This window comes from Sciurus carolinensis, chromosome 4 (assembly GCF_902686445.1).
Source record: "Sciurus carolinensis chromosome 4, mSciCar1.2, whole genome shotgun sequence".
Taxonomy (NCBI): Eukaryota; Metazoa; Chordata; class Mammalia; order Rodentia; family Sciuridae; genus Sciurus; species Sciurus carolinensis.
Genome location: NC_062216.1, coordinates 88,645,449 through 88,658,199, shown reverse-complemented (window position 1 = coordinate 88,658,199; position 12,751 = coordinate 88,645,449). Strand labels below are relative to the sequence as shown.

At 40.0% G+C, this 12,751-nt stretch overlaps 1 protein-coding gene across 1 annotated transcript in view; it reads left to right on the top strand.

Annotated features, from left to right (window-relative positions):
• Nucleotides 1-12,751, top strand: part of St8sia1 (ST8 alpha-N-acetyl-neuraminide alpha-2,8-sialyltransferase 1) — a 126,339-nt gene that overhangs the window by 62,368 nt on the left and 51,220 nt on the right. Inside the window, 1 exon segment of the mRNA XM_047551318.1 lies at nt 7,436-7,545. Coding sequence (XP_047407274.1) covers nt 7,436-7,545 — 110 coding nt within the window.

The following is a 12,751-nucleotide window of genomic DNA, read 5'->3' as shown; positions in this document are numbered from 1 at the left end:
TGTGTGTTGATGTTCTTATACACAGGAACTTGGGATTTTTCATCAAGAAGGCAAGTGTATATTTTGACACAGTGACTAATAGCAAGGTGGCATGGTAGTGACAGCCTTTTGGGTCTTTCTAAAGGCTTGCAAAGCAAGCCCTCTGCTTTTCTGATGTGATTTGAAAGACTCTTATCTAATGCTGATGTTGATTCTTCCTAATAGTCTCACTTGATGGTGTTCTAACTACTGAATGACTAGGAAAATTTTCTAGCTATGAGACACAATTACATAAGGACGACTTGCTTCCCCTTCCTGTAAAAGAGTAAAGCATCTGTAGGGGAGTAGTAGGGTGACAAACAACACCCTCCCTGGCACCAAACGACAACAACAAAACCACCTCACCAAAACCCAGCCATTTTCCTTTGCATTGTCAAGTGTGAAAACAAGCATGAACTCTGTGGGCTAGAAGAGTGTCCCAGTAATCCACTATATCCTGTATTACATTGAAAATAGCGAAGTCTTTTTGTTGGCATCTTCAAAAGCAAGAGAGCATTTAAAATACACAGTTGTTGCTAAGGTAATTTTTGAAATTCAAGATATTGAATTGACTATTCTTCACTTATTAATAATGTTTAATCTGACTGAAACGACGACTGAACTCTCAGAGCCTCCTCGGGTCTCTTCAGGGTGCAGGTCAATTTCAACAGAGCTCCACTATTTTCAGGATCTCTGTGGGTTGCTTCCAAATAATCCAAACTTTTTGGATTCCTGATGCTCCCAAAAAACCTAGATTTAAGGTTAGTTATTTTTTATAACTTGGATGTAGGGACATGACTGCCTGACCCCTCCTCTCTGAAGTGCTTCTGTGGAATATATATATTTTTTTAATTCTTAGATTCTGATTTTACATCCATGGATGAGGCTGAGTTTTAAAATTTAAATTGTAGACGTGCCTCTGAGGTGAGCTCTCTCGAAGACTAGTATGAGTTAATTCATGATCACAGGCGCTCTTAATAAAGTGACTTGTATTCCTGTGAAAACATCTATCATCCAATGCTTTATCTACAAAGTGACTGACATTTTTCTTTTCCTCCATGCACTTCCTGCTTCTCCCCTCCCTCCAAGATCTGCTCAAACTCGTAAGCAATTGATGTATGGTGGCAACTCAGGATCTTATATAGAGGTAGTGTAATTATCATTCAGGACATCTAGTTATGTCTGCGGGAGGAAGATGAGTAGGTGCAAGGTCTCTCTATGCTAGCAATTGAGGTCCCAGTGCTGGCTCTGATGTTTGGGGTGGGGTTGAGTCCAGATCCTTGGCTTCTTGTTGTCAGTGTGGGTTGCATGTGGAGGGAGGTGAGGCCTCTGGCTTTGCAAATGACTCTGGTAAATAGTGCTTCATTCACTTAATTGTAAAACCATTCTGGGATGCTCCAGTACTGTTTACATCAGGCACAAAAAAATAGGGTTTAAATTCTTCAGATTTTAACGACATACTCTCAGAAGTCGTATCCTCAGCCAGGAATATTTTCACAGTTGGCGTTTGCAGTTTGTTTCCGAAAATGTTTCCTAGCCTGTAACAAGTCTTTTCACCCTCATTCATGCTACAAAACATGAAAGTCTTAAATTTTGTTTGCTTTTTTTTTTTTTAACCTTCCTAAGATTATCTAATAAAGAAATCTCAGTCTTTTTTTCTCATGCCTCGAAACTTCAAATCTTAGCTTAAATGTCATTTCCTCGGAGAGATTTTCCCTAAACATACAGCACTCTACTTTCCCACCACATTTGTAAGACTCTTTTCTCCCAGAGTGTGAGCCCCATGAGTCGGGGGGTACTTGTTCATGTTGTTCAGCATCACATTTCAGCTTCCATGGTGGGACTATGGTAGACGCTCAACCAATAGTTGTTGAATGAGAAGGGAGTTTGGGTATCAGGGCTACTTAAGAAGAGGCACACATGGTACAGACTGCGGAAGATAGTTAGGAAAAGGGACAGCTCAGAAGCAAGACTTTGAGCTTTGTTAATCAGCCCATATTTTATGGAGTAATGGAGCCTGTGATTGTTCTTCAAGTATGCAGATTAATTTATGTATCTATTGCAACAGAAAGAAATGCCACTTTAGGTTCCCGATCTGCTGAAAATAGGCCAGATACTCGAAGGAAATTCTACTGATTAAATTATTTATTTATTTAACAAGTTGTTGGTCATTTGATCTGTCCTTAGTTTGGATATTAGACTGTTGAATTAAAAGATATGATACCTGTAAATGATTCTTATAAAAATGTGCATTTTTTAATTTCATAACTTTATAGGAGTAGTAGATAAATCTACAAAAGGGCCAGTGATCAAAAATATTATTAGGTTCAAAATCTATATAAATCTTTGAAACTGAAAATATTTCACACATAGACTGCATATTATAGTGATCTAGCAGTATAAGATGATTTTTCCTGCAAGAGAATTTAATTTTATTAGTATATAATAATATACTAATATCATATATTTATATACAACACTACAATTTTCTTGTGACATTCAATGCCTTTCCCTATTTTAATTCTCATAATCACACTGGGAGATAGATGGGATGGTTATTATCATGCCTGATTTCCAGTGAGGCACTGAGAGGTTGAGAGGCCTGTTAAATTAGAAACTGAATCCCATGATTAATATAATTTGGTCACTGAGAAGCTGGTCATTAGCAGATCATTTACAGGTGCTAAAATTTGGACAAAGAGCCATAGGATGAGTTAATGGCTGAGTAAGAGTTGGAAAAAATGTTGGGCTCATCACTGTAGTTACTTGATGTAATCTATCCTAATCAATCCTTTTATTTAGAGTATTTTAAGTTTAGCAGGAGTTTTATGGTATACTATCTGTCTTCTCATATCTAGTAGATATTTTCTTGCATGGATACATGGAAATACATTTGAAAGGACAACATACACTGTCGTGATAAAAACACTCTATCAGTGGGCTGGGGTTGTGGCTCAGTGATAGAGTGCTTGCTTAGCACGTGTGAGGCACTGGGTTCGATCCTCAGCATCACATAAAATATAAGTGAGTAGAATAAAGTTATTGTGTTCATCTACAACTGAAAATATTTAAAAACAAACAAACAAAAAACCACTCTTTCAAAATCATAATATTCAAGTGGCAATGTATGACCAAAATTTTTTCCTACGTAGTATATCCTCCAAAACAGGTACCATTATGGAAAGCGTGGCCCATTGCGAAGTTGAGTATTCTATGTCTAAAATAAAACATGATATTATTATATCAGCTGAATAAAATTTCATAGAATTTTTCCTCTCTAAAAGCTGCTGTATACTATTACTGTTCATTGGTATATTATCAATGCCCAAGAGTGTCCAGAATATTTGCTGAAATGAAATAAAATGAAATTACTTGTTCAACGGCTAGAGATTTACAAAATAAAGAAGGAGCAAGCAAATGTTATCAGAAAGAAGAGATGGCTTTTTTTTTTTAAACTGCTGGACTTTTGTTTGAGGACTTTTGTGGGTGAAAGAGTGTTGTTAACAGAGACTAGATATAATAGTTAAATTTTCTGCTAATAAAATTATTTCTAATTGTTAAGATAGAGTTAGAGAAATTACTGTTTTACCTTGTTGCATCAAAGCCCATGAAATCTAGGCATTTCTTAGCTTGAAGAAGTCCATGAAATCTTTAGAAGGAGGGAAGGAATGGAAAGAGGGAAGGAAGATAAGTGGCCCACTGTGCCAGTGACTCCTGAGCTGCTTCACGTGGCTTATCTCACATAATCTCATAAAATCCTGTGCTGTATTATCCCTCTTTCAAAGATAGGGAGCAGATTGTGGAGGAGTTTGAACCTGCCCCACAATCCCATCATCCTGCAGTTTGGAGGTTAGGAGACAATGGTTGTCTCCAGGTGTGTGTTGCTGTTTCCCAGGTCTGCTTGATCTGGGCCCAGATACTTGCCTGAAAACCCAGGTCCAAGGACCTCTCTTTAACAACAGTTAAGGGGATTTTAAGTTGACTTATATAAGTCAATCTAAATACTAGTTGAGGATGAGATGAACCCACATTTTTCAAAACCATATCTAAATACTTATGCAAAAAATGTGTAACTCACTGAACTCAGATCAGGCTTTGTCTTTACTGCTAAACCAAGGTCCTTGTCAAGGTCACCAGTGATCTCTGTGTTGCTAAGTCCAGTGGCAGTTTTCAGCTGTTACTGCACTTAATCCACCAATAGCGTTTGAGGCATTGTTTTTCCCTTTCCTTCTTGAGATACTTTTTTTTTTTTTTTTGTAACCTGAGCCTCTCTTAGACCTCTTCTCATTTCTGTCTGCATTCATTGGCCGTCTAGTCTCCTAGTCTAGACTTTAAATATCTATGCTGGTCAATGTCAACCCCCTATCTCCAGGAAAGACCGGTTCCCTGGCTACATACTCCATTGCCTACTTGACAGTGACACTCGGATGTCTAATGGCATTGCACACTTAATGTGTTTAAGACTGAGCTCCAGTTGCTCCCTCAGTAATGCTTCTCCCTTGATCTTTCATATCTCAGAAAATGGCACATCCATCCTTACTGTCACTCAAGCCAAAGTTTGGCATCATTCCTCAATTCCTTTCCTTTTCTCTTAACACTGTTCCCATCAGGTCAGCCAATCTGTGGGCTTTTCCTCCAGGGTATCTCCAGAATCTGACCACTTCTCACACCATCACTACTGTCACCCTGGTCCGGGTCACCAATGTCTCAAGCCTGAATTGTACAAGGAATTCCTACCTGGTCTCTCCTTCTGTCCACGATATCCCAAAGCCTGTTCCCACAGCAGCGTACACAGTGATTGCTCCAACATAGGATGTAATGTTACCCTTTGTCCTCCCCACATTGACTTCTTGTTGTCGAGACTTGATTCTCATCTTAGAATAAAAACCCACACTTTTACAATAGCCTACAAAGTGCTACAGAATCTGTCCCTGAGCTGCCTACCAGTTAGCCTTCTAACCTCCTCTCCTACTTCTCTCTCTCATCTCCAAACACAGCAGGCTTGTTGTTCTCCCTGTCCTATCCCAGAAATGTTCCCTCCTCAAGGTCTTTGTGCCAGGGTTCCTGCAGATATCTGTATGGCCCATTTCCCCATCTACAGGGATTTGCTTGCAGGCCTCCTGTGAACCCTCCCCTGACTGCCCTATTCAAATTGCGTTTCCTCTCTAGAAGCACCTCCCAAGCCCTCATGCCAGTGCTTATTTCTCTCCACAGCCCTTGTCACCATCTGACACACTGTTCATTTTGCTCATGTTTCTTTATTTCTTATCTGTTCTTCCCACTAGAATATAAGATCCCAGGGAGTATAGATTTCCACTTGTGTCCCTGTCACTCACCACAGTGCCTGAAACACAGTAGACATCTATTAAATACTTGTGGAACAAAAAAGCTAACTTGAGCATGAATTCTTAAATCTTCATCTAACAACTTATTGTAGATTTAAGTAATGTTTTTCTGGTGTTGATTCCAAACTTTCCTCTCAAGAGCAACTGAGAAAAACATCATGCATCAGTTTGGATGTGATAGAATGTTCCTTCCCTATCCCTCCTCTCTGGAGTTTATTGGACTGATCTCTGCTATAGTAATGCAGGAAATTCTTAACTCTTTGTTGGCAAATGCTTAGGCATTACACTTTAAGTACTGCACCCGTTTTAATTAGTTTTTGATGCTGTGATCAAAGGACCCGACAAGGGTAATTTTAATGGAGAAAAAGTTTATTTTGGGGCTCATTGTTTCAGAGATCTCAGTCTGTGGATGGTTGACTTCATCGCTCTGGACCTAAGGTGAGACGGAGCATCAAGGGCAGAAAAGTGGTGGAGAAAAGTGGCTCAGGGAAGTGGCACCAGGAAGCAGAGAGAGAGCTCCAGCTACACCCTACCTGTCAGTGGTTACTACACAGTTCATCCTTACCAGTGGATCAACACACTGATTAGGTTAAGGCTCTCATAACCCAGTCATTTCAACTCTCAACTTTCTTACATTGTCTTACGCGTGAGCTTTTGGGGGATATCTCACATCTAAACAAGAACAGCATCTTTATCAACAACATTTCCCTAGTTCTTGCTGTTTGTTTTACATATAGAAATCAATGGAATAAAATCTTATGTTGTAGTAAGCGCCTACCTCAGCTATCAAAGACTCCTGTTTTCTTTTTTTAATTCCTGATTTAATTACTTCAGGCCTATGCAAGACCATTGTAATGTGTATTCTTGTGTTAACTGCATTTATTCTTTTGGTATAGTCCATTTTATTTGCTTGAGATTCATCCAGAGTGGCCTGCTTACTATCAATATGGTTATTTTCTGTATCCGTTATATATGTGTCAGGTCTTCTCAGGAAGAACTCCACCTGCTGTGCATTGTTTCAGCAAGCAGGAAATTCTGTCCCCTCCAGTTCTTGCTGACCCAGCTAGAAGAGGCCAAATGATGCATTCTGCTTTCAGAGCTATAGCTGGGTTTCCATATTCTCTAGTACTATAAATAGCACCTCAGGGAACACTCAGGTCCACTGAACATTTTCTTTGCAGTTCAGTTCAATGTTTGCAGAGAGAAAGTCACATGCTGTCTGGCTCAATGTAAGTCACTAAGGGGCAACTTAGTGTCTCCTGAGTTCTAGACAGAACTATGCAGTGTTCATTTGCTTATAAACACAACATTTGCTCCTAGCAAATACTTTGTACCTTTGTTTATGCTGCTTCCTCTGCTTAGCAAAATCCTACTTATTCTTTAAGGTTCTTCTCAAGTGAGAAGCTTTCCCCGAATCAAGTCTTCTGGGCAGGAGGGACACCTTGCTCCTCTGGGCTCCCTCCCCGGCAGTTGATGTGCTTCTCTGTTGCAGCAGCTTGGTCTCACAGCTGGGTTTGCTACCTAAAGTTCACACACTCCTCACCCCTTTTTTACCTTCCATATCCTGTTCTGAAGCCTGAGGATAGAGACGCCTGTACCTTGTATCTGTCCCTAACAGTTAACATAGGAAATGCTCAGAAACCTTTGTTGAGTGAAGGGCTGAGAGTATAAATGAATGAAAATGCAGTCAAATGGAATAGAATTCATTTGAGTTTGTTCACAGTTTAATGCCTTTCAAGATAATCCCATGTTTAGTTTAGGTTTTTGTATTTTTCCTAGCAAACACCCTCTACTATATGCTTGACCAAGATGTGAAAGAAAAAAAAATGTTATATTTAAAATATACTTTGGGTAGGTTCTTTTTCTGTCATTGTAGTAGTTTTGCTTTCTTAATACCAAAGAAACCAGCTAGTTTGCTCCCTACAAACTTCTTGGCATCTTTCTTTCCACATGCTCTTTTTGCCCCACTCAGTCTTCGTACAAATTCCTCCCAAGGGTCTGCTGTAAACAATGATTTTGTGAGCAGTTGTGTGTTCTTTGCAGTGAAAACCCGCCTTGTTTTCTGTTGCTAGGCAACCCCATTCCAGCTGCCATTGAAGAAATGCGCGGTGGTGGGAAATGGTGGGATTCTGAAGAAGAGTGGCTGTGGCCGTCAAATAGATGAAGCAAATTTTGTCATGCGGTAAGAGAGAGCACCCACAGCGCGGCCTCTGCCTTCTCTCCTTTCCCCCATCCCTCCCATAAGCCCTGGGGCCTTTCAAAACTAGTCACTTGTGATTAATCAGTTGTAGCACGCTCTTTAGCTTCCCCTCAAGCTTATGTACAAGTGAGTTTAGGAGAGCACAGAGGGGATTGAGGAACCTGCCCTGAGAAAGTACAAAGCAAGAAGGCTCACAGGTGGCAGAGGTACCCACTCTGCTGCTAATAAGGGCAGTGGGGACAAGTAGAAACACTCAGATCTTCTTTTAGATTATGCAGTTGGTTAATTAAAACTTTTAAAATTGCTCTTTCACTGAAGCTAGCTCTGAGTGAATAAACACTTTAATTTATTCATTTTATTCTACACCCTTTTCTTCTTCGTTTTTCACAAAAGCATTTGAAAGTAGCAAGTGGGATTTGAAGAGGGATTTGATCTGTGCATGACTAGGAAAATCAGAAAGAAGAACGGGAGTAGCTTTCAAACGAAGAGGACGCTTGTTAAAGGGACTGAGCAGAGTGGCAACATGCACATCAGTTCCGGTGGAAAACAGGAGGTCCCTGCAGGGACGTGATAAGGAATTGCTAAGACACATCCAGCCGTATCATCAGGCTGTTGTTCCCCAACCTGCACCATGGTGCGAGTTTGAGCAGACATGCTTAGCAGCTGGGGTAGAAGCAAAGAAAAGAGGGCAAGTGGATGTAGTAGTGCAGGTTTGAGATGATCTGATGAGAGGGAGGAAGGGCAGGGTGTGCGACATGGAGGGCTCTGGCTGGAGAGCCTGTGAAGCAGCACACCTTGAAGCCTGGGCAGGATAGGGAGTGGGCTCTGAGATATGTGAAGGAGAAGGGAAGCAAATGTCAGGGCCATTCAGAGCTGGGAGGGGTTTTGGGGTGAAGTCAAAGAACGGTCCCTGGAGAATAAGATTTCAGAGTAGAGTTTATCTGGGGTTGACTTGCTCCATTGTAGGAAAAGATATTTGTTAAGAGAAAGAGAAGGAGCAGTGAGACTCAACATGGGGGTCTTTCAGGTGGACCCCAAAGTCTTACTGAAATGAGAATGACTAGGCACCAGGTACCCAAAAGCCAGGAAGGCTGAGGACCACCAACAACACAGAGGCTGGGAGGCTGAGCGAAGGAGGATGGAAATTTTGTGTTTGTATTTGTTTTCAAGGATAAATAACTGTCTAGGAGCAGCAAAAGATAGCTAAGGGAACGCTAACCTGCCTCTAAGCTTGGGCTGAGTGAGGTAGAGCAAAGTAAAGACAGTTTTAAGAGGTTGAGTTTACTCAGGGAAAGCTAAGTTTCCCCTCATAGAATTAGCACTGGGCTCCTTGGAAGACGTTTCCTCTCACTCAGTGTAGCCTGTGCTGGAGTGGGGAGGTCTTTTTACACATACCTTTCCTTCATGGGGTGTCCTAGCATACTTTTTCCAGTGTAGGATTGTGTTTCCCTCTTCATTGTGATTTTTTTTTTTTTTTGCGATATGTATAAACAATAGGAAAATGGAAAAAAATTAATAAGTAGTGCCCTTAACTCAGTGCGAAATCTGTTGAGTACATACTGCATATTGGAGCTTTAGCTGGATCTAGAAATGATATGCTCATCAATTTGGCCATGGACTTTAACCTGGAGACATACTTGTTGTAATAGGGGGAATTCAGAGATGTAGTTGGGGCAGTAGGAGCCTCCGAGGAGGAGGGGCTTCTGGACTGAGTCCTGTCCATCCCACTGTGGGCAGAGGAATAAGTGCTGCCAGTGCCTGAGAAGTGGGGACAGTGGCGTAGAAGGGACTGAGAGGTGTTTAAACCAAAGAGGTAGAAAATCACCTGGAGAGCATGGAGAGAGGACAAGGGCAGAGGCCTGGTTCATTCACAAACACCCAGTCCAAAACTTTGGCGTTAGGTGAGGCCAGGGAGCCACCAAAGAACACAGTGTTGGAGGACAGGCACTTGCCCTTGACTAGGTCGGTGGCCTTCCACATATCATTTTACCTTTGCTGGGGCTCAGCTTTGCAATCTGTTTGAGTATGTCTGAGTGGACAATTCCTCCACGTTTTCTTTGTGGCAACTCTCATTCTATCTATGGTTATATGAACACTGTATCTTTGCAACAGAGTTTATAGAGTTTAGTTTAACTTTTCAAATTGCTCTCAAGTCTAAGCTTATTTGCTCTTTCCAAACACTTTTAAGAAACAAAGAGTAGATAGTATTAAACTCACAGGTTCAAGTTGAAGTTAAGTGACTTGATTAAGTGGTTTTAATACAGTGTAGAAAGAGGCAGAACAAGAAATGTGTTTATTATTCCTGACTCTGTGTGTTTGTGTGTGTGTGCGTGTGTGAATGCACACGTGCATGTGTGCATGTGTGACTACCCTTAGGAAGATGATGAGTATTTTCAGCTTAATGTGTAGAAGACCAGGTCTAAGCACCATAGGGGGTGATCTAGTGGTGCCCTCTTTATCCTGAGTAAACCACATCCAGTTGGCCCTGTATGTGATGCTCTGTTGATATATTCAAGTTCAGAATTAATGAGTACCTGTGATTAGTGTTTCTGGCACAGCATTAAGCATAATGTTCACAGAATGATGAGGGAGGTGAGGCTTGAAAAGAATCCAGAGAAGGTAGCATCATAACTGAAGCTCTGCATAATGTGCCTTTGGTTTAATTTTAAAGAATCGTGCTATTTTCACAACACATTTGAAATTTTAAAAGTTTTATGTATGGTTTACAATATGGGAGTAGTAAATGTTGATAATTATTTTTAAGTTATTACTTGACTGTAATAAATTGTTACTTAATGCCCATTTTAGGGGCACATTTAGAAAATTGTACTAATAGCATGTATTCAAAGTTAAACATTTAGTGACTAAATGTGGATTAGAAAGCTCGTAGTTTGTCAGATCCTAATCTAGCAAGTGCATGGACGATAAAGTGAGGAAGAGGATCTGGAAACCCTGCCTGTATCCATGCTTTACCAGATTATGGCTCAAATGCCTTCTAGGACCAGGATTGACACTTGCCTAATTTTCTTTCCTTAGACATTGTCAAACAGATCTTCTAAAATGCTAAAAATCATTTTCCCATTCTTCAAATTATACATTTGCACTATAACTGAAAGTGGCACTTGAAAAAAAATATTATTAATTTCGATTTATCTGGAAGATCTTCAAGACAGAAGTCACAGTGATTGTATCTTGGGGAGAATCTGGGTGGCTCAGGGTTACAATGAGGGAAACATAATTTTGAATTATGTTCAAATGCATGTTTTGCACTTAAATATATAAAAAATTTCACAATAATTTTATGATTTTTCTACTTAAGGTTTCCTCTCCACCAAGTCCATTCTTCACCCACTTCCACTCTCCAATTCAAAGAATATTTATTTTCCACCAGTTCTGTGACCAGATCTCTTGTAGGAATTTGAGCACTGTTACTAAGATGCTTTAGCTATTAATATCTGTTAATTGTGCCAACAAATGATAATGCAAAGTTTGAAACACTTTTACACAATTATGCCTTATTAGAAACAATTTAACTGTATTAAATGTGTCTTTTATGTAAATCTATGTAATTACCAATTTAGGAATTGCGGAGCTAAAATTATAGTGTACATTGCCTAAGGGAAGAGATAGAGGAAATTATCAGATATTTGCATGGAAGAATTTCAGGCAGATATTTACACAAAAATGTATTGTCATTATTTTCCTCAGATAATTATAACATATTATCTTTATTGTTTTAAGTATTTCCCTCTGTTATAGTATATTACCAATATCTTCAAGTTTTTCTTGAGCTTTTACTTTGTGGTAGGAGGTATGGAGGGATCCAGACCCACGAGCCATGGAACATATTGAAAAACAAAGTGTTTGCTCATGAAAACCAATTAGTTTTGTTTAATAATGACAAAACAGGTTAATAACACTCCCTAGCAATATTTTGAACTGACAATTTTAGTACGAAATGGCTTATTCTCAGATATTACCAAGGGAAATCAAGATCAAAGGTGGCTTATGAGACCTATGGCTAAATTTTAGTCAGTGTTTAACTTGGAAGTTATCTTCTTCATCTTTGCAAAGGTCAGTTAAGTCACAAGACCACAGCCGGCTCCATGCCTGCTCAGCCTCCTTGCCAGTACATAAATTCACTCCTCTGAACAGCCTCAGGATACTGCACAGGGTATGGGCAACCACTAGACTGGAGATGCCTTGGGAGTGGGCTGTGTGACTGGCTCCCCACAATGCCCACTGTGTTTGTCCTCATTGACAATGCCACAGGTCACCAACTGTAGGACCAACTGATCTGTGGGTAGTTCAGAAGAACCAGTGTCTCCTTACTCAAGAGCAGATGAAAGGAGTATTCTAAATCAACACTGACGTGTGTCTGTGTGGGATGCCCTGATGTGGTAGGAGTCACAAGGTGAAAACAAAATCAAGGAACTCGAGCTGATCAGCTGAGTGGGTGCATGGACAGTTCCATCTCCTGGGGCACATTTTAAAGGAAAATTTAGTAGCTGGTAGAGATCTCAATATTTGTAAGATATCTTTACCTATAAAAGAAGTTTTGGTTTGCCGAAGTAATAGAAAGTGAGAGATGCTCTGATGTGTGGCAGGAGTCAATTTAGGCATATGGGTGGAGATGAGCAATTAGGACACAGTCATAGAAGAAAACCTAATGGAAATTATAACCTCTTTTGGAATTTTCATAAATAAATATATCATTAATATTTCTATGATATATCTGACTTGAGACATTTTTGAGCTTTTAGTCTGTGTAAGGCATAAAGGTAGGGACTTTTATACATTTCTTCTTTTAGTCTTTACAAGAACCCAACAAGAAAGAAGTCATTATCCTCATTTTATGTAATGGGGGAGCTAAGACCTAGCAAATGAATTCATTTGTCTAATATCCCACAGGCGGAAAACCATGGGATTTGCATTTGAATTGGCTATATTTTCCAATGTAGACAATTGTTAAGTCACTGTGGCCAAGGAGAACAATCAAGGTTGGGGTGGTGTTTCGCGGGTGGAAGAGAGCGACTATTTTCCTCATTAGGCATAGCACCAGTTCTCTTTCTGTTTGAACTGGAATGGTGTAGAGTCACTTTATTTCCTTGGATAACAGATCATTATGTCTTCACCAATTACCAACCTATGCATTGACCACCTACATGAAAATTAGACATGCCTTGAT